This window comes from Myotis yumanensis, unplaced genomic scaffold, assembly GCF_028538775.1.
Source record: "Myotis yumanensis isolate MYYU_CA2020_CCGP unplaced genomic scaffold, mMyoYum1.0.hap1 SCAF_10, whole genome shotgun sequence".
Classification (NCBI taxonomy): Eukaryota; Metazoa; Chordata; class Mammalia; order Chiroptera; family Vespertilionidae; genus Myotis; species Myotis yumanensis.
In genome coordinates this window covers 77,896,030-77,918,662 of record NW_027223761.1, presented here as the reverse complement: position 1 = coordinate 77,918,662, position 22,633 = coordinate 77,896,030, and the positions used below count along the sequence as shown (strand labels likewise).

At 42.0% G+C, this 22,633-nt stretch overlaps 1 protein-coding gene across 6 annotated transcripts in view; it reads right to left on the bottom strand.

Annotated features, from left to right (window-relative positions):
- The window catches only part of ALG9 (ALG9 alpha-1,2-mannosyltransferase), a 121,890-nt gene that overhangs the window by 60,909 nt on the left and 38,348 nt on the right, over positions 1-22,633 (bottom strand). For 3 of the 6 annotated variants that reach the window (XR_011472868.1, XR_011472869.1, XM_070426067.1), the window contains exons 9-13: positions 10,262-10,384; positions 3,639-3,793; positions 2,222-2,351; positions 1,613-1,760; positions 383-512 (exon numbers count right to left, since the gene is read on the bottom strand). Coding sequence is in view for 4 of the 6 variants with exons in the window: in XM_070426067.1 (XP_070282168.1) it covers positions 383-512; positions 1,613-1,760; positions 2,222-2,351; positions 3,639-3,793; positions 10,262-10,384 (686 nt within the window). In the remaining 2 variants the exon portion in view is untranslated. The remainder of the gene's footprint in view (positions 1-382; positions 513-1,612; positions 1,761-2,221; positions 2,352-3,638; positions 3,794-10,261; positions 10,385-22,633) is intronic. The other 3 variants (XM_070426068.1, XM_070426069.1, XM_070426070.1) reach the window with 2 other exon arrangements.

The window sequence follows — 22,633 nt, the reverse complement described above, 5'->3', positions numbered from 1 at the left end:
TCACTGACTGTCCATTTGCTAAAACCAGGATATACTACTTGTTAGGTCAAAGGGCTACTGATAACTTGAAAGTTCTCCACCAAGTATTTTAATGGACCAAGGAATGAAAAGAGTTTCAGAATGTGTTTTAAAATGATTAGTCAAATTCAACAAATAAAAATTTCCAGCCCAGCTCAGAAAATATATTGAGTTATATGTCTTACATAGAAAATAAAGGCGGTAATTGGAAAAATAAAAGTGATACTGTTCATTTTTTCTCAACAAAGTTGTTAATAGCCCTCACCCCAAAGAAAACACTTTCTAAGAAATTCCCATTTTATCACCGTTCTAACATGTTTGCCAAGAGCCTTTCAAAGTAGTAAAAAGAGAATGTTTCCCTTACATATCTGGATGGCTCCTCTAGGTTCTGGTCGTTCATGTCAGTAGGAACAAGTCGGGTGGCCAGTGGTCCCTCTGCAAAAGGTTTTGGTAACTGACCCCTGAACTCTGATGGAATGAATTGAAGTTGCCAACTGTCAGAAACACAAATAAGGATAATAAGAAAAACACAGAGGGCCCATATTGCTAATGTTCTTGAAATAAACAAGCCCCCCCTCCAAAATAATATTTCATTTCACTTGGAAAAAAGATATTTCTACTGAAACCTCAACCCAGGAGCATAGAGGCAGAGGTCACAATTCAGTCCAAACTCGTTGAGAAATGTTAAACTAGAGGTCTCTTAACCCATTTCACCAGCTCTCAGCAATGACTGTGTAACCAAATGTTCATACCATCAAACAACCAGAGAAACACCAGTTAATTGCCAATTACCCCTTATCCAGATCACAGCAAATTCATCGGGTATATAGAGAAAGGAGTGAAATGTAAAAACTCACTATGGGAGAAGGACTTGTTTCTAAGTAATCTTCAAAAATATCTTTAGTTATGAAACTATGTTATAACTAAAGGTAAAGTCAACACTTAAAAAATAAGTATTGATTTAATTATTAATGGCTGATAACAGGATCTTTACCAAGCACAAGATAACACCAGTCCCCAAATGGAGGAAAATGACTCTTAAACTGACTTCCCTTTTCCCCCAAATAGGACTCTTCTCCATCCAAATTAAGCAAATACAAGGAATCCCAGAACCTAATGCTATCACAATAGACAGCTTAAAGGAAAGCGGCACAGCTGTCTTGACCACAGCTCCCCCTAGTGTCCATACATAGGTGGAATCTTCTAGTGTTAGATGACAAACATTTCTTCTCTAAAAACACTCTTCTTGCTAAAGTTTCTAGACCACTTTTGGAAGTGAATTAATATCAGATCCCTATAGAAATTTAAATATGAATCCTTAGGAAGAGCCACTGGCAGGAGCCCAGGGCCCAAAGTGGTTTTAGAATTCCCCAGAGCTCTGTGGTTAAGGGCAGTGCAGGGTGCACAACCAAACACAGCATTCGATCCCATGAACAGAGGCAATGGGTGCACAGTGCAGGTCCCACAGCTCTCTGAGATGGTAACAGAAAAACTTTTTGTGAAAAATACCGCCAAAAAAGAAAAATTAAGAAGACATTGACATAGATTTGCTATTTTACTCTTTGATTTAAAACTCGGATTAAGGACAACTTACTTATCAGGCAGAAGGAAGCTGCTAGGAAACCGATACCACTCTTTTCCTACACAGACGTTAACAGGTCGGCCTTCTGGGACAGTGTGAATGGTTGGGTCTGTAGCAATTCGGTAAAATTCTGGATACAAATCAAGGGGCCCATGATACCCTGGAAGGAAAAAAATGGAAAGTTTTGTGAAAGCCAAAGATGAGTAAGTAACATGAGGTTCCGATATTTACTTATGATACATGTTAATGTCCCATTTGAATCTATGTGAAATTAAAGATTATAAGAAAACATATAAATCAGGAATTGAGCCCCAAATCTAATCCTAAGTTTAAAACTTCCTTAATTCATCCTTTAAAAAGAAAAGATATCCTTTGAAGGGGAAAAAATCACTAAGAATAGAGAAAAAGAACTACAGGTAATCACACTAAAAGGAATTCTCAATCTTCTCTTCAATCCTAAAATACAAGAGACACACCCCAGTCTTAATATTTAAGTCCACAGGCCACCCTATAGAAAAGTCCTCCCAGCTCAAGCTGCATTGCACTAACCATCACACATTAAGCAAAACCCAAGATGAATTGCCTCATGAGTATGGATTAAGACATTCTCAGTACACCTACCCCTGAACAGGGCTACAGAGCGAGAAAAGGATAAGAGTCCAAACAGGAAGAGTGTTCCTAACGCCAGCCAGTTTGAGGTCACAGTGTAATGCTCTAGGCGGTACCGCTGAAACACGAAGTGGTAGCATTTCTAGAAGGAAAGAAAACTATTAAAAAAAGATATACCTTGCAGAGTATACACAATTAGAAGACATCATAGCAAAACAAAGATGGAAAAAGCAGCAAAAGAGGTTCTATCAAGGGTCTCAGAACTTGCAAACATTTAGTGAGGTACCCACTCCAAATTCTAAGATAAAGACTACCTTAGGGTCAGCCTGGCCAGAGGGTTTCTCAAGAATGAAATCTCAGCCCTAAACAGTTTTGCTCAGTGGATAGAGCATCAGCCTGCGGACTCAAGGGCCCCAGTTTCGATTCCGGTCAAGGGCATGTACCTTGGTTGTGGACACATCCCCAGTAGGGAGTGTGCAGGAGGCAGCTGATCAATGTTTCTCTCATTGATGTTTCTAACTCTCTATCTCTCTCCCTTCCTCTCTGTAAAAAATAAATAAAATACATTTGTAAAAAAAGAATGAAATATCAGTAGCTTCATAGGAAAATTATTTGGATATTTCTTTAATTCTTTAAATGCTAACAATTTATTTTTTAAAAATATGAAATGTCCAGATTAGGCAAATCTACAGAGATACAAAATAGATGAATGGTAGCTCGGGCTGGGAGATATGAGAAAGGGGGGTGACAACAGTTAAAGAGTACAGTTTCTGAGGTGATGAAAATGTTCTAAAATTGACTGTGCGGATGGTTACACATATTTGTGGGTATAGTAAAAACCACTGAATTGTATGCTTTAAATGGGTAAACTGTATGATTTGTGATTATATCTCCATAAATCTGTTAAAGAGAAAACCTCTTACCCTAATTATTCTTTCCTATCACTTGCAAATGGTAGCAGAGGTCAAAAAAGAGTCTGGAGGCTTCTGAGGCCATAAATACAGAGATATTCAAGATTAATTCTAACAGGGAATTGATCTAAACTGGGTTTAACTGCCTGATGTTATTTCAAACAGTTGAACAGGTTTTATTCTGATCTCACTGTTGAAGAGCAGACATTCTATTAGCTCTGCTGGGGTACCACCATTCTGTGGGAGGCCCATTCAATGATTTAAGAATACTTGGATTCTTATTGGCAACAGAGAAAAATAACTCGCAAATCAACACTGCAAATATGTAATCAGCAAAAAAAGAGTACAATCAACAGCTAAGCGAGCACTACATAAAGCCTTAATAACATGATCTGTATCAGGCTTAACGTACGGTTAAATACCTTCAGTGGAAGCATTTTGTAATTTGCCTGTAACCTTTAGGAATAATTTAAAAAGTGAAGCAGAATGAAGCAGATATCTATTTCCCTGAAACTCACCTGAAGTGCAGAAAGGGCCACAGCACCACAGAGACATATAAGTGGATATACAGGGAAAAGAAATCGCTCTTCTTTGTGAGGCTGGGTGAAGAAAATTATAAACCAAATATACATTGGAGCCAAGGTAAGCCAATATGGGTGGCCTAAATTCTGAACTGTAAAACACAGAAAAATATCCGCCTTTCACCATATTAGAAAATAACATATTGAGTTTCAATGTTCTCTTGATCTCAAACATGAAAATATGCCCTAGGGCACCCCATAAAATGTTTCATTTCTTGTGTTCACACTTTCTCCGATGCAATAAAGGAGTTGAGTAAAAAGAGGTATATACTCTTTAGCTCTCCCAAGAGATCCAACATGGAAAGGGAGGCACAATACTGGATCTGGCTAGAATAAATGAAAGTCAGGTGAATGGGCAATAGAGCTTCATTTGTACATTGAATGAAGGAAAAAAAGCCTTCTCTCTCTAATGAGTCCTGCCACTAAGACTAAAGGTTCCTGCCGAAACCGGTTTGGCTCAGTGGATAGAGCGTCGGCCTGCGGACTGAAAGGTCCCAGGTTCGATTCTGGTCAAGGGCATGTACCTGGGTTGCGGGCACATCCCCAGTAGGAGATGTGCAGGAGGCAGCTGATCGATGTTTCTCTCTCATCAATGTTTCTAACTCTCTATCTCTCTCCCTTCCTCTCTGTAAAAAATCAATAAAATATATTAAAAAAAAAAAAAAGACTAAAGGTTCCTGAGATTAACCAAAAGCATAACATAAACTCATTTTTTGGGTTTTAATTCCTATGTTCTTTTTAATATGTTACTCTTCTTACTTATATACCAACGGTCTATTCAAATAGCTACATATTAAAGGAAAGAAAAAGAGCAGGATTCTTAAACACATGACTGTTTTTGTCAGACCACAAATGACAAAGAGTTTGTTTCTAAGCAAATATAAAAACACCCTTAAAGGGAGTTTACTGATCAAGTTTTCTTTTCTCTTCTGCAAATATCCATCTATTCTGAATCCCAAAATTGGAACCAAAATGTACTTAAAGCGTATGAAAGAATTAAAGGAATTTAATGAACACTAAGACCAGGCACATGCTGGAAAGGTGCTGTGGTTAGGTACATGAACACTAAGTGATAAGCCTGAAGGCACCCCCTACTGTGCTTCTGTTAGTGATAATGAGCAGTACATAGATCACTAGCAAATAGTAGATAGAGAGCGCCCCCTAGTGTCCATTTTGTCTGTAATGAGCAAGTTCAGATGAAAAGATTGTCCTTAAGATCCAACTTAAAAATAAAAATTTTAAAATTTGATTTTTAAAATAAACTTTTAAAATCCACCTTAGGATGCCTAATTTAGCACTCCTAATTTATTTGTATTTTTGAAGAAACTCCTCAAGGATAAAAATTTTTAAACTGCAACAAGCTTATCTTTAAATTTTCAACTCTAAGATTTTATCATGAGATTTCAGGTTATAATTTAGAATTTATCCCTTCCCAGGAAATAGTTTAGGTTGAAATTTTCTTAATTGAAAGAAAATAAGTACAAGTAGAAGATGGCGGCATAGGTAAACACCGGAGACTGCTGCCGCAAACAACCACTTCAAAAATACAACTAAAAGACAGAACGGACATCACCCAGAACCACAGGAAGGCTGGCTGAGGAGAGACTCTTCAACTAGAAGGAAAGACAACAGCAAACCGAGGCTCAGAGGAGGCGTAGTGTGGAAAATACAAAGGTGCGGAGGTGCGTGCGCAAAGCGGGCTGGTGGCTGAGGGTGCGGTTGTCATTTTCAATCAGGAGGGAGTCTCAGACTCTGGGCTACAGATCCGGGCGAGTCTCTAGGGACCCTGACTCAAACGGGAGAAGCGGGACTGTCTGGCTACGGTCCCTCCGAGGTTTGCAGCGGTTGCAGGGACAGAGAGGCAGAGCCCCTGGAGACAGACTGAGAGCAGCCATAGCTGCTCCCTCCCCCCGCCCTGTTGAGCCCGCCCCGCCCAAGCCCTGCGCAGAGCCATTTGCCGATCGCCTCAGGCAAAGGCTGGATTAGCGCCTCCACAGAGGACTGAAGTTTTCCACACAGCTGATTCCTACAGCCAGTCGGCCTGATGGTCAAATCCCTCTAGTGTTAACTACAACAATTAAGGCTTGGCTAGAACAAGACTGCGCACAAAGACCACAAGGGGGTGCACCAAGAAAGCATAAAAGATGCGGAGACAAAAAAACATGACAGAAATGGAGGATATGGAGCTAAAAATCGCAATTTTGAGGGCTTGCTATAAACTTGAGCAGAGCCTCACGAAAACTAATGAGACCCTCGATGCTACGATAAAGAAATTAGAAAGTAAGCATACACGGACTGAAATAAAGAATATTATACCCAATAGCAGACCAGAGGAGCACAAGAATCAAACCAAAGATTTGACAAAAAACACCCAACTGGAAAAGCAAAATGAAAAAAGAATCCGAAAGTATGAAGATAGTGTAAGGAGCCTCTGGGACAGTTTCAAGAGGAATAATATCAGAATTATTGGGGTGCCAGAAGATGAGAGACAGCAAGATATTGAAAACCTATTTCAAGAAATAATGGCAGAAAACTTCCCCCACCTGGTGAAAGAAATGGACTTACAGGTCCAAGAAGCGCAGAGAACCCCAAACAAAAGGAATCCAAAGAGGACCACACCAAGACACATCATAATTAAAATGCCAACAGCAAAAGACAAAGAGAGAATCTTAAAAGCAGCAAGAGAAAGAGACTCAATTACCTACAAGGGAATACCCATACGACTGTCAGCTGATTTCTCAACAGAAACTTTGCAGGCCAGAAGGGAATGGCAAGAAATATTCAAAGTGCTGAATACCAAGAACCTACAACCAAGATTACTTTATCCAGCAAAGCTATCATTCAGAATTGAAGGTCAGATAAAGAGCTTCACAGACAAGGAAAAGCTAAAGGAGTTCATCACCACTAAACCAGTATTATACGAAATACTGAAAGGTATCCTTTAAGAAGAGGAAGAAGAAAAAGGTAAAGATACAAATTGTGAACAACAAACATGCATCTATCAACAAGTGAATCTAAGAATCAAGTGAATAAATAATCTGATGTACAGAATGAACTGGTGATTATAATGAATCAGGGACATAGAAAGGGAATGGACTGACTATTCTTGGGGGGGATAGGGGAATGGGAGATTCGGGAAGAGACTGGACAAAAATCGTGCACCTATGGATGAGGACAGTGGGTGGGGAGTGAGGGCGGAGGGTGGGGCGGGAACTGGAAGGAGGGGAGTTATGGGGGGGGGGGGAGAGGAACAAATGTAATCTGAACAATAAAAATTTAATAAAGAAAAAAAAACATGCATCTATCAACAAGTGAATCTAAGAATCAATTGAATAAATAATCTGATGTACAGAATGAACTGGTGATTACAATGAATCAGGGACATAGAAAGGGAATGGACTGACTATTCTTGGGGGGGAAAGGGGAATGGGAGATGAGGGAAGAGGCTGGACAAAAATCGTGTACCTATGGATGAGGACAGTGGGTGGGGAGTGAGGGCGGAGGGTGGGGTGGGAACTGGGAGGAGGGGAGTTATGGGAGGGGAAAAAAGAGGAACAAATGTAATCTGAACAATAAAGATTTAATAAAAAAATAAAATAAAATAAAATAAAATGAAAAAAAAGAAAATAAGTACAAGTAAACAATCTTTTTCTATTCTGTATCTCAAAGGTGAACAAATATATTTTTAAATATGACCTAAAATTTTGAAATGTCCCCCATATAATATGCAAAATCATAATCACAGTTGTACTGCATGATGAAATATATGGATCATTTATTTCCTACTTCTTTATATTTTCCTGTTTTTTCTTTGTAAAAAGTACTGTTCCTATTATAAAATAGGCAAAAAAAAGTATAACTAAAAACAGAAAGCACTTACTTTCTTACTAGGTGGATATGTGTGTTATTATACATTTTTAAACCAAAATTGGATTCATACTGTAGAAAACAGCTTACTATACTGTTTTTATATTTACACTAGAGGCCCGGTACACAAAATTCGTGCACTCAGGGGAGTCCCTCAGCCCGGCCTGTGCCCCCTCGCAGTCCAGGAGCCCTCGGGGGATGTCCAACTGATGGCTTAGGCCTGCTCCCAGCCAGCAGTCAGACATCCATAGCGCTGCCACGGAGGCAGGAGAGACTCCCACCACCGCCACTACACTTGCCAGCCCAGCTTCTGTCACACTGACCACCAGGGGGCAGTTTCTGTGTTGAGCATCTGCCCCCTGGTGGTCAGTGCACGTCATAGCGACCAGTCGTTCTGCCATTTGGTCTATTTGCATATTAGCCTTTATTATATAGATTACAAGCATTTCCAAATTTTCCACAAGCATAAATTATTTTTTGTGATTAACAAATGAGTGGATTAAAAAACTGTGGTACATCTACGCAATGAAATACTACGCTGCGGTAAAAAAGAAGGAACTCTTGCCTTTTGCAACAGCATGGATGGAACTGGAGAGCATTATGCTAAGTGAAATAAGCCATACAGAGAAAGATAAATACCTCATGATTTCACTCATTTGTAGAATATAGAGAACAACATAGACTGGTGAACAGGGACAGATCCAAAGAAAGAGAAACAGCGATCAGACTATTAATCCCCAGAGGGAAAGTATGGGAGGGAGGGGGCAAGGGGAAGAGATCAACCAAAGGACTTGTATGCATGCATATAAGCCAAACCAATGGACATGGACAACAGGGAGATGAGAGCATGAGTGGGGGGAGGGAGGGAGGATGGGGGTTAAATGGGGGGATGAGGACACATTTGTAATACCTTAACTAATAAAGAATCTAAAAAACAAACAAACAAACAAATAAATAAATAAATAAATAACCACATATGTGGAACACTACAATATGAATGACCTAATTTCCTTAGAAATCTTCAGGAAATAAAGAGGTGATGCCCTAGCCGGTTTGGCTCAGTGGATAGAGTGTCGGCCTGGGGACTAAAGGGTCCCAGGTTCAATTCCGGTCAGGGGCATGTACTTTGGTTGCAGGCACATCCCCGGTGGGGGGTGTGCAGGAGGCAGCTGATTGATGCTTCTCTCTCATCGATGTTTCTGACTCTCTGTCCCTCTCCCTTCCTCTCTGTAAAAAAATCAATAAAATATATTTAAAAAAAAAAAAAAGAGGTGAGCGTGGGGGACCTTTTAAAAAGCTTAAGAAACATAATACTAAATTCAGTATATGACTTGTATTTAGACCCTCCTTTAAACAAACTAACTGTAAAAAGCTATTTTTCAGATAATGAAGAAAATCTGAATATCAAGTTGATTTTAGATGATATTAAGCAATTTCTTAATTTTGTTATGGCATTATGGTTATGTTAAAACAAAAGTCCTCACACAAAACAAAAGTGACTCTGAAGGCTGCTTTCCTATTCTATTCTTATAGTACAATAAACTCTTCCAAAACCATTAATAGTAGAAAAGCAGAACAAGGGGTGGAGTGGAAGGATTAATCACATGGCAACCAAATCAGACTGAAAAGTCTGAAATAAAACTCTTTCCAAATCACATTTTAATTTCTACTCAATTCTGTCTTCCATAAGAGAAACTATAGCACTAGATATCGTAAGTATGACTTGAGAAAACGCTGGCTGTGAAGTAGAGCAAGCAAAACAAATGACAACCTAAACTTTTCACAATAAGGCAAAGGGAAGCAAAACAGAACAAAAGAGCAGAGTCCAAAGCTTCTCTCACTTTGGTATCTAATTCGGGGGACTCCCTATATGGCTTAGTTTTCAGATTTTGGGTGGAAATGATTTCCCAAAGAATGTTTGCCTCTAGCACTGATTATCTTAAACAATCTACCATGTTAACACTTCTTTAAAAAACAGGAGACTTAATCAAGTAGGTGAAAGGGCAAGGACTACGCCCTCCATCTTACCCTGTGTCCTCCATTTTGGGGCAGCCATGTGCTTGGCAAGGAGCTTCTTCCCGGAAGCCTAAGCCTCTGGCTAGCCACACCCAGGAACAAGACACCGACTTGCACCTGGCCAATCAGCAGGGCCCACAGTCCTTTCTCCTCCCCTTACTCCAGCCCCCCTATAAAACCTCTCTCCACACAAAGTTCTCTTTCTCTGCCACTTGGCTTACTGTTGCATCGGTGAGTGTGGTCGGGAAGCCGAACTAGTTCAAATAAAAGACTCTCTGCTTTTGCATCGGACTCGGCTGGCTCCCTGGTGTGGTCTAATGGGGATCTTGAAATCTGGGCATAACATACGTTTATCTTCTGAGATTTTATAAGCTTTTTTACCTCCCAGGGTGGTCTGTAAATTATACTGACTGCCTCACTCTAAGGGATATAAAGCTCCTCCTTGTCAGCTTAATTTGCAATTATTCACCACATCTTCACAGGAGTCTAAATAATCCACACATACAGATAGAAATTCAATAAATCAACCATTTCCAAAGGGAGAAAATGGAGAATAAATAAGCAGATTCTTTTTCATTTCTTTTTTTAAAATCTTCATTGTTGATTTTTCATTTCTTGGTATACATTGTTACTTGCTCTTCCCTCCCAAAAAACCTATCATCCCTTGTGCCACTCACCATGAAATCTCTGCAGTAGGTATTCCATAAGAGAAGTCAGTGGTAAGACCAGGAGAGCCAAAGCAAAGACTACATTAAAATTCAGAAATCCATTAATTAAATAGAAATGCCATGGTTCTGTACCTGAGGGAGACAAAGACATAAGAAATCATCAGTGGATGCCTTTGACACCTATTACAGTGTTGGCTCATAACAATCTCCATTTGAGTAATGCTGGTGATCCAATGCCGTGAGTTAGAGAGATTCCACAGCCCACTCTTTCCATGCTCACAAGAACAGAAGATGGGAAGACAATGGGATTGGTCATGACTTAGACAAAAATCAAGTTTCAGAACATTAAGCTGTATTTTATGTACGGATAAGTATATCTAATTCAAATAGCCATGCCCAAATGGGACTAATACTTTTTCAGAACAACCAAATAATTTAAATAGGTTAGTGGTGATATTCTGATGTACAATAAGAAATCTATATTTGGTCTTCATCCCCCTACCAGGCACAGAACTCCTAAGCCCTTGGAATTTCCTAAGTGATGAGAGTGATAAAGTGTCTTTTGTTATGTTAATTAGGGGACTTTGGGAAAGCCCCTAGATAACCAGAGGTTCAGGACTGGCTGCCAGGGAAACCAATCTTGTGATTAGGCCAGCCGTGGGCAAACTACGGCCCGCGGGCCTAAAAAAAAAAAGACCTTACCCTTTTATGTAATGATGTTTACTTTGAATTTATATTAGTTCACACAAACACTCCATCCATGCTTTTGTTCCGGCTTTCTGGTCCAGTTTAAGAACCCATTGTGGCCCTGGAGTCAAAAAGTTTGCCCATCCCTAGATTAGGGCAGTGATGGCGAACCTTTTGAGCTCGGCGTGTCAGCATTTTGAAAAACCCTAACTTAACTCTGGTGCAGTATCACATATAGAAATTTTTTTTATATTTGCAAGCATAGTAAAACAAAGATTTATATTTTTGATATTTATTTTATATATTTAAATGCTATTTAACAAAGAAAAATCAACCAAAAAAATGAATGTCACAGGTTCGCCATCACTGGATTAGGGGGTCAGAAATTTCAGTCCTACCCCCTGAACTCTGACCTCAGGGGAGGAGAAAAGGGCTGGCAATAAGGTTCAATCACCAATGGCCAATGATTTAACCAATCAAGCCTATTAAATGAAGCCTCCATAAAAATCCAAAAGGTTGGTGAGCACGTGGTGTGGGGACAGCATAGGGGCTCCGAGCCCCTTCCCACGTACATCTATGCATCTCTTGGATTTGGGTATTCACTTGTATTCTTTATAATAAACTGGTAAACCCAATACATGTTTCTCAGAGTTCTGTGAGCTGCTCTAGCCAATTAATTGAACCTAAGGAGGGGGCTGTTGGAACTTCCAATGGTCAGAAGTACAGGTGACAACCTGGACTTCCCATGGCATCTGAAGGGGGGTGGGGAGGGGCAGGCTTGCAGAACTGAGCTATTGAGGCCTTTCCCATTTCCTTCTCACCTGCTCATCCCATTTACATTCTAGTATCTTTTCCGTTGATATGCTCAGCCACGATTTTATACTCAAGTACTAGTACACAGGGGACCTTGTGTTTGGTAAATAGCAAAACCTATTTTCCTTAGAAAAACAACATTCAGAGACCCAGAAGTTCTGAAGAAGTTTTGAAGATTAAGAATGAAACAAAATGACTAAAAACACAAGCCTTAACTCACATTAACTTTGATTCTTTAACTCAAAATCCTTAAACCCAAATGATGAGAAACAGTCTCCTCTGCACATTTGGGAGCATTCCATCTGCTCTTCCCCTCTGTGTGATTACTTCAATCAGGCAGGCAATGACACCACGGGTTCTAATCACTGTGGCACCGCCTTGCACCACAGCCATTTCCTGCAATCAGCATTGCTTAAAAGGGTAATCAGAAGGCAGAGAACAGTCAGAAAAACCTGACACTTTTGCAGCTTACACAGCAAAATAAGATTAGAAATCAAACCCATAACACTAGAAACTCTAAGGGGAGGAATAAGAGGGATGTGGGGTACCCTAAGGAAGGAGGCAAGTTCAACTGTGTGTTACCTTTTGGAAAAGCTCAGTTCTTCCTAACGAAATGCAGTGACTGAGACTATTCAGGAACAGAGGCCCTGACCCAGGCCAAATTCATTGGAGACATTTATATCTTGTATTCTTTTCTTTTTTTAATTGACTTTAGAGAGGAAGGGAGAGTGAGAGAGAGATAGAAACATCAATGATGAGAGAGAATCATTGATTGGCTGCCTCCTGCACGCCCCTCACTGGGGATTGAGCCTACAACCTGGGCATGTGCCCTTGACCAGAATCGAACCTGGCTGACACTCTATCCACTGAACCAAACCAGCCAAGATATATACCTTGTATTCTTTACAAATAATCTTTTGGGTGACAGAAAACAAATAGAAGCTCTTATTTTCAAAACAGAAATATATGTTTTCTCTGGATTTAATTACTAGTTAACAACACATTTCCTAAATGGAGTTTGTTAGGTCCCCGAGAAGTAAGTTTTTACAAAGTCCTCTCCTGACTGCCGGTTGGAGGTAGTGCTATGAAGCTTGACTGGCCTTTTCCTTAACAAATTATAGAAATCTGAGCCTGAGAAGAAAAATCAGAGTGACCAGAGAGAAAGGAAGTCATCTATTAATTAAAGATGCTAAGCTTTAATAGAAAACAATCCCTCTCTCTTTAATTCTTGCAAATATCTATTCTTGCAAATAGATATTGTTTTTTCAGGAAATTATTTTAGTTTCTGATAGGTCTGATCAAATAATTGAATTGATACCTCTGGGAAACTGACCTTTAGAACATTTCACAACCGAAATTCCCTTTCACTTAGACCACATTCCACTTGCTAAGACCATTGTCTTTCCCCTCCAGACTTCCCCAGGATCCAACCAACCCAGAGAGTTCCCCCAAAAAGCCCGCCTAGAGTCCTTTAAAACCTCCGACTCCCCATACCTGGGTGCTGGCGCCAGTTGGGTGCTCAGCCCATTGGGTTCCCAGATGACCTAATAAAGTTATAATTCTTTACCACTTTTGGCCTCATGGATATCTCCTTTGGCGACCCTAACATTTGGTGCCAAAACCCAGGAGGGTTCACGGGGAAAGGGAGCCATTGCCCTGGCTTCGGTCACCCGGAGTTTGCTGCTCAGAGAGCAGTAGGCAGCAACAGCTCGTCCTGGGTTTACCTCCAAATCCTACTTGGGTGGCTCAATTGCTGGCCTCGATTGGGAATCCCTCTCTTACAGGCCCTCCCGAACCAGCCAAGGAGGATGCCAGATCAGGAACCTCTCCTTCTCCATTGCTGACCATTCCACACCGGCCAATCTTCTCTAGGTGAGTGACGTTCCACAACTTCCCTCATCTGGAGTCTTCTGTCCACTCACTCTCACTGACTTCTTGAAAGTCCTCTCGTCTCGAAAGTCCTAGCGCTAGGCCAGAAGAGCCCTCAGCTGTTCGGCTTTGGGTCCTTCGGGACTGGGGGCACCCAGTCTAGAGGGTCACCCTCGCTTCTCGTGGTGATTTGTTTAGCAGTGAGGACATCCGCCCTAAACAGCCACCTTTGGATTTGTGGTCTGTCACTCACCCTTCCCCTCATGTGGACCACACTATTCTTACCATGGTGAACACTCCCTCCCCATCCCCTAAAACGGCCCCTCTTGGCTGTGTCCTTACAAATCTCAACCACGTTAGACTCAGGGGTAGATCAGGCCCAAGCGCCTCATTTTCTTTTGTAACACTGTTTGGCCACAATATAAACTAGATAATGAGTCTCTGAAAACAGCAGTTTCAATTTATCACATTGTGAGACTTAGATAATTGTTGTCCTGAGATAGAAAGTGGTCGGAGATTCCCTACGTCCCAGGCTTTTTCACCCTTCTGTCCCATCCCTCTCTCTGTCAGTCCTGCTCTACCTACCAGGTCCTTCTCCTTCATGCAAAACAACATACCCTGAACACTTCTGATGCTGAATCTACTTTTGACCCAGTGACCACTTCTCCCACCACCCCTGAGAGCCCAAATCCCGACAACTTGAGTTAAAATACAGTCTTTTTCCCACCTAACACTCGCTCTCGAGCCACCCAAAGACTGCCTTCCTCTACAGCCACCTCTATCCCCATGACCATTCTACTCCTGAGGGAGGGAGCAGGAACTGAGGGCACAGTCCAGGTCCACATCCCAATCTCTGTGTCTGACCTTACCCAGGTTGAAAAAAGACTAGGGTCTTTTTCCACTGACCCAACCACTTTTACCAAGGGACTGGAGTACATGACCCAGCCCTATGACCTGACCTGGCACAACATCTATGTCCTCCTGTCCTCCTCTCTAACCCCAGAGGAGAAGGAATGGTTCTGGCTAGCAGCTCAGAACCAGGCCGAGGCCCTCCAAAAACAGGACACAGTGGCGAACCTGGTTAGCCTTAACATGATGCGCCGAATTGACCCAAGAAGGGAATATGAGGTTAATTCTGCAGTGCGCCAGTTTTGTAACCATATAATCCCATCTCATTGCCAGACTCAAAAAGGCTGCTCATAAGGCAGTCAACTATGATAAACTCAATAAAATCACTCAGATTCCAGACAAAAACCCAGCTCTCTTCCCCTCCCCCCTCACGGAGGCCTTACAGAAGTTTACCACCCTAGATCCCACCTCCCCAGAGGGAACCCTTCTTTTGAAAACCCTTTTTATATCCCAATCAGTCCTGACATACGCCACAAACTTCAAAAAATAGACACAGGTCCACAAACCCTTTAAAAAGTCCTCGTTAACCGGGCCTTTAAGGTCTTTAATAGTAGAGACAAGGAGACCTAAATCCAAAAACAAAGGCGAGATCAGACCAAGGCTCGTGCCCAGATGGAGGCCTTTCAGCTCCTAGCATCGCTCTCATGAACCCCAAATGAAGTGCCGGTCCTCCAACCAAGAGTAAGTCAGGGGCTAAGCCTCCTCTGGGCCCTGCTTCAAATGAAACAAGGAAGGACATTGGGCCAAGTCCTGCTCAAACCCGAGACCCCACCTGGTCCTGCCCAAGGTATGGAAGGAAAGGCCACTGGAAATCAGACTGTAGCCTGGCCCCTCCAGGTTGGACCTCAGCCAGTCCAGCAAGGCCGCCCTTTGGATCCGGTTTGGAGCTCCCAGACCTCCTGGGACTGGCCACTGAAGACTGAAGCAGCCCAGGTCCTGACAAGGCCCCACAGACTTACATCACCAGGACAGAGCCTCGGGTAATGACTGTGGCGGCAGGTAAGCCGATCTCCTTTTTAAGTGACACTGGGCCACTTATTCTGCCCTCCCTGAATTCACTGGGACCCTTGTCCCCTCCTCAGTCTCTATTATGGGGGGTTGACGGACTAGTCTCACAGCCATTAGCCACCTCACCTCTACACTGCATCTTACTAGATACCCCCTTTATCCTCTTTTCTCACTCTACCTCAGTGCCTGACCAGGACTACCTTGCATCCCCTCATAAAGCCCAGTTGTCCGGAACCACAGTCACCTACCTCAGTTTTACTCTCACTCCACAAAGTATAGCCATTGCCTCAGACCATAACGCCTTACCTCCTCCATGACTGTCCCCTCCTCTAGATAAGAAATACTCTCCTTGCCGAAACCGGTTTGGCTCAGTGGATAGAGCATCGGCCTGCAGACTGAAAGGTCCCAGGTTCGATTCCGGTCAAGGGCATGTACCTGGGTTGCGGGCACATCCCCAGTAGGAGATGTGCAGGAGGCAGCTGATCGATGTTTCTCTCTCATCGATGTTTCTAACTCTCTATCTCTCTCCCTTCTTCTCTGTAAAAAATCAATAAAATATATTTAAAAAAAAAAAAAAAAAAAAGAAATACTCTCCTTTCTCAGGCTCACTGGTACTTTCGCCTCTGGGTTCCTAATTAGTCTTCTCACAAAGCAGCTCTATCATGCAGCAAAGGGACCCCTCACTGAGCCTTTAGATCCCAAGGCCAGCATTCTCACCCTTTAATTCTCAGAAAACTGCTCTCACCTCAGCGCCTTCTCACTTCCTCCTACCCAAAGAACAACTTTCTTTATTGCAAAACTACAAATACTGACTTAACAGTCCTGCTGTATCAGAAGCAGAACTCATTATTAACCAAACCTTAGCATGTTATCTCTAGGGAAAAAATGTGGCAGTTTTATATCCAAGTGGCTGGAGGTCTGGAAGCTGCAGTCCTAGAAGAGGCTATAGGGCCTGTTCCCTCCTCCTCCCATCTTTTCTCCTGCCTCAAATGCCTATACATAACTTTCCAAAGTCCTTGGTAACTTAAAGCCTTTGGAGCATTGCTGGGTTAAATGATAAACATCTAAATACTTTAAAATAACATAAAATACTGAAACATTGATTGCTCAAAGGGACCCCTTCTCTCCTAGTAAGCTAAAGCAACCCCGCCTGGGCTCTCTCATGTTGCTTAAGTCCTTAGATTGGAGCCTAGACTTTGTTTCCACCACTCATTCATAGTCCCTGACACTATCACTGAAAGTCTGAGCTGATCTTCCTGCTTGGTATTTAGGAACTTCTCTCCCCTTTTCTAGCCTTGTTAGAAGTCATTGGAAGCAAAGGAAAAATTTATAATTTAAATAGTATGTATGATCTTCATGTATTTTGTCTATATGTTACATGTGTTTTCTACCTAAATAAAATTCTAGCCCTGGCTGGTTTGGCTCAGTGGATAGAGCATCAGCCTTCGGACTGAAGGGTCCCAGGTTAGATTCTGGTCAAGGGCACCAAAAAAAAAAAAAAAAATTTCTAGAAATTTCAGTATCCTCTAGGAAGGAACTTGCAAAGATTCAGAGCCAAGTTCAAACAGGAAATTCTCAGGAGTAACAGGTATCTTGTCAGTGACAGTAGACAAGCCTAGAGTAATAGTTCCCTCTGGAAGGCAGTGGTATTTCAGATGTTTGTAATCAACACATTGGAGTGTTTCATTCTAGCTTTTGCCTCAATAATACTAAAATTTATAACACAGTTTGTCTCTACTTGTACTCATGAAATACCATGCCCAAACACAATCACAGCCTCCTCTGTGCCCAGGCCTCATCTTCCCTCGGACAGAAAGCAAGGATTTGGGGCTCAAAAGAAAAACATCTTCCCCTTTCAGCAGGAAGCAGCTATAGAAGAGATCCTATACCCGTTTTTCTCTGAAAGAATTCAGTGCCAAAAATCCTTGAGGGGGGAAATGTTAGACAGACCCCCGAATGTTAGCCATCCTCTCCCCCCTAAAGCAAGGATGACGGGCCAGGTAAAGAAACTCCCCCCAGGCAGAAAGTTCCGGATGCCTAGCAAGAGTAAAAGTGGAAAAAGAAGAACCTAGCCCCCAGGCTAACCTATCCTCCCCTAGCATATCACTAGCTAGGCAGTTTAGACACCTTGACCTGTTCCTCTCTAAAAATAGCATCTAGGCCTCAGTTGTATTTCAGCTCCAGGCCCAGAAAAGCAGCAAAACCAGACAAGTGATGCCATGGCTGCCTCAGAGCCAGCTTTTACCTCCCAAATCACTCAATAGGTTTCCTCAGCCTTGGGTGTCACATACAAATTCCACCCAGCATCTTAATCAAACACTGAATGTAATTAATGATTTGGCATGTGCTAGGGATTTTTCTCTACCTCCCTTCTTAGCAGGAGACAGAGTTCTATCAAAACAGGGACGATCAACTGGATGGGAACCTGTACTCTAGTCTATCTCACTTCAATGTAGATGTAGCCCCCAATAATCAGTTTTTACCTATCCCCGTAATCCATCATATCCAACACAAAAGGACAGTCCAGATAATCCCTCTCCTCATAATCCTCGGTATCTCAACAGGTGTCGGGACTGGCGTAGGAGGCTTAACCACTGCTCTATACTATTTTGAAATCCTGTCTCAGGACCTACAAGAAAGCCCAGATGACATGGCCAAAAGTTTAGTTCAAATTCAGGATCAGAGAGATTCACTAGCAGCTGTAACCCTCCAAAATCAGAGAGGACTAGACCTCCTAACGGCAGAGAAAGGGAGTCTATACCTCTTTCTGGAAGAAGAATGCTGTTTTTATATCAACCAGTCTGGTCTAGTCAGGGATGCCACCCAAAAATTAACGGAAAGGACCACAAAGATAAGAGAACATCAATCAAATTCATGGGACTACTGGCTAAAAAATATAAATTGGTATACCAGCTTACTTCCTTTTCATAGGACCATTAACATTCCTATTCCTCATCCTCGGTTTTGGCTCATGTATTCTGCATCATTATTCATCTTTCCTTCAGGATGGCTTTTGAGTCTTCACCAACCAGTCTCTTGGGGAAATCATGTTGCTGCAACCCCTCGCTCCAACCAGGAGGAATCTATGCAGTGTTCCAGCTGACTACAATCAAAGTCCATCCCCTTATGATCTTGATGTCCCCTCTCAGATGGAAGAAATGACCTCCATCCCAGTTCCATAAAATAGAGAGGCTGAATGTTAGATCTGATCAAATAATCAAATATCTCCTCCCCTGGGAACTGACCTTTAGGTCATTTCACAACTGACATTCCCTTTCGCTCAGACCACATTCCACTTGCTAACAAGGGGAGTCAGCGTGACACGCAGGCAGGCAGGGCAGGGTCCAGTGGGAAGCAAGGCAGGTGGAGCATCAGCAGGGCAGACATGGCAGTGTGAGCAGCCTAACCACAGAAACAACCATTCAGAAATAACAGGGTGTTTTTGGACTCAGAGTGGGAAGTATATGAAACTGGGGAGGGTCTGCAACAATAAGATGAACTGACACATAGGAACAGGGAAATTTCAGGTCTATTGCTGGGTAAGAACATTTGAGGGAATCAATCAGGTGGTGACAGGGGTAGATATGGAGCAGGCTTATAGCAAATATATACCCCTAGACCACAAGGCTTCAGCAGCAACCCATTTTTGGACACCCCCTCCCAATGTGGGGAGTCTGAATCTGTTTGTAATACATTTTCCACACTTTTGCTTAAATCTTCTGGTCCACAGTGCTCATTCTTTGTCATCCCGAGACACGACCCCAAGGAAAAAACCTCAGCTCGCCATTCCAATTATCACTAAGACCATTAACTTTCCCCTCCGGACTTGCTCAGGATCCAGACCCGCCCAGAGAATTCCCCGCCAAAAAAGCCCGCCTAGAGTCCTTTAAAATCTGACTCCCCTTCCCTGAGTGCTGGCGCCATTTGGAGGCTCAGCCCACCTGGTTTCCAGATGATCTGAAAAATGTATAATTCTTTATCACTTTCGATGTCGTGTGCTCCTCCTTCTGTGACCCTAACAGTTTCCAGCAAATATTTGTCTCTACCACAACTTACTATTCCCTCCTGTAGGGCTGACTATGTTTTTGCCTAGGTATACTGAACTCTGAGATGCACAGTTAAAAGTATTAAGTTGCTAAATTCTATTTTTATGTGTTCCCTGCTCATGGACTCAAGTTCACAGCTAGCCTGTGAATATTTCATAATAGATTGTTACTTCCCTGAAAGATAGGGCAAAAACTGGGGGATAAGCCAAGAGTGGGAAAGGTTCAAGTGACAACAGTATTAAAAACAAGGGTAAAAGGGGACAAAAATAGTGATTTCTGATAGCCAGTGTCCTCCACTACTTGATGAGACATCTGCCTTAAAAGAGAAAAGAGTAAAAACTTTTATCTCCAGGGAGATATTCAATGCTGCTGCTCAGAAAGTATCAAAGCTGAACTATGCAAAAAAACTGCATCAGAATGACAAGCTAAGCACTCAACTAGTGCAAAAGGCAAAGCGAAAGAAAGCTGGAAGCAGGGTCTCTGCAGGGAGTGACTCACCAACCTCCCTCTTTATAAAAGTCAATTCCTTCCATTCAAATGAGCTAGAAAGAGCTTGAGAGAGGCTGGAAGAAGGGGTGTTTACTGTTCCATAGCTTGAATGAGGGGGAACCACTTTGTAGGCTCATAATTTTATAGAACTGTAGAAAATTTGCCCACCCATTGTGGCTCAGTGGTTGAGCATCAATCTATGAACCAGGAGGTCACAGTTCAATTCCCCGTCAGGGCACATGCTTGGGTTGTGGGCTTGATCCCCAGCTCGGGGTTTGCAGGAGGCAACCGATCAATGATTCTCTCTCATTATGATGTTTCTGTCTCTCTCTCCCTTCCTCTCTGAAATTAATAAAAATATACTTAAAAAAAAAAGAAAATTATAGTAAATCATCCTTATTAAATGTCAAATTTGGCCGAAACCGGTTTGGCTCAGTGGATAGAGCGTCGGCCTGCGGACTGAAAGGTCCCAGGTTCGATTCCGGTCGAGGGCATGTACCTGGGTTGCAGGCACATCCCCAGTGGGAGATGTGCAGGAGGCAGCTGATCAATGTTTTTCTCTCATCAATGTTTCTAACTCTCTATCTCTCTCCCTTCCTCTCTGTAAAAAATCAATAAAATATATTAAAAAAAAAAATGTCAAATTTGCAACACCAAGAGGGAAAAGCCACTAGTGTTCAACAAACAAGAGTGAAGGCTCAGAAAGAGTTCCGGCTGGCAGTCAACTCCAAGCTGGTCTCAAAAGACTCCACTGGGACTTCATCCTCTGCAACAGCAAGAGTGGAAAACTGTGGGCCTCCTAATAGAGGACCTTCATTTTACCTTCTGAAACGTCCTGTCCAGTGATCTGAAAGATGCTGATAAAACGCATAAACAGGCAGGGATCAGATCCTACACCACAGAATGGCATTGTTGAGCAGACCCATACTATTTTTGAGGGAAGAGTGTTTCTTGTACCTGTCCTCCCCCGCCTCCCCTAGGCCTGTGTACCGGTCGGAAAGTACCACTCTTCACTCACCATAGAAAAATGCTTACCAACCTCAACATCTGAGAACTCAAAATGTTACAAGGATAAGAGGCAAATTCAGTGCCAAGACCACTTTCTTTTTTGCAGCATTACCCTCTTTTTAAAAAAATCTTAACTGTTGAAAGTATTACATATGTCCCCTTCTTTCCCTCATCGAAATTTCACCTCTTGATCATTGACCCCATAGAGATGTTTTGCCTATGACTTTGCAATTTTATGCCTACACTACTCTACCTTTCCTAAATGCCAAGTACTCTTTCCCTCGTCCAAACATTCTTTTTCTTCGACAAGGGTCTGGTGCAGCACTCCCTGGGGGAGGAGCCTGCCAGTGCTCGTGGCACTCTGACACTGAAGCTCTGTAGGGCTCCTGATCACCCTGCAAGCCAAACTGCATCAGACCTTCAAAGATGCAACTTCTTGCCCATTTTGTAGACTGGATCTTATCTTCTCCTACCCCCTTTGTGCAAGCCTATTGTCCTGTAAGATCTCAGCCAAACTCCAGGGTTTTGCTAAGGTCGTTTTTAGTGGAAAGAGTCAGACAGCCCTGGGCTCTTAACCCCTTTCTGCCACCTATTTAACTATGTGGCAAGTCTCTCACCAATTCCTCATCACTGTCCTCATCTGGGAATAAGGATAAATGATGCCTATCTCACAGAGCTTTTGTAAGGGGAAGAAGACAGTATGTGTAAAATTTCTGGTGTATAGTAGGCATTTAATAAAGAGAAGCTATTAATAGCTGTGAAAACTGTGTTTCTTTCCCTGACCTCAAAAGACATGCTCAGGTCTGGAATGTCTCATAATATATGCTGTCTCTCCAAGAAAGCATAGAAAGGTCCTTCTGAAAACCAGGAACCATATAGAGAGTAAATATTTATATTATTACAATCACAATGGAGAGGCTAAAATTATCTTGCTCATACCTCTGTAGTTTCTACCTAAAATTCAGCTAAGGCTATAAAACTACTTTAAGGTTTTTTATAAAATAACTCAGTATTCAATCTTTTTGTCTCAGTAGCCCCTACACTTGACATTCTATTTGTCTGAAATATACTTCTCTAGTGTCTACTTAGCCAACCCCTACTCTTCCTTCCAGGCTCAGCTCAAGGACCACCATATCTAAGAAGTTTTTCCTGATGAAACTGCTCCTATAATTCCCTATCTTTCCACTGTAGCACATAATACATTGAACTATAATGATCTATTTGTGTGTCTGCAGCCTTATTAGATAGTAAGTTCTATGAGAACACATGATAAATGCACAAAATCAATTTAGTCAACATTTCCTTATCTCAAATCCATTTATCCATTCATTCAAGAAGTATTTATAAGCTTATTATGTTCTTATATATAAGAAACAGCACTAAGGGATATATGCAAAAAACTATCAGCATTTTAATTTTCAGATAAGAAATGGTATGCCTATCATAGCTAATAAAGAACTCAGAGCAGGAGACTATTATAAAATAGTCAAAATAATGACAAATAGTGACAAACATGTACGTAAAGTAAAAAAGCTAGAGTTTCCAAAACAAA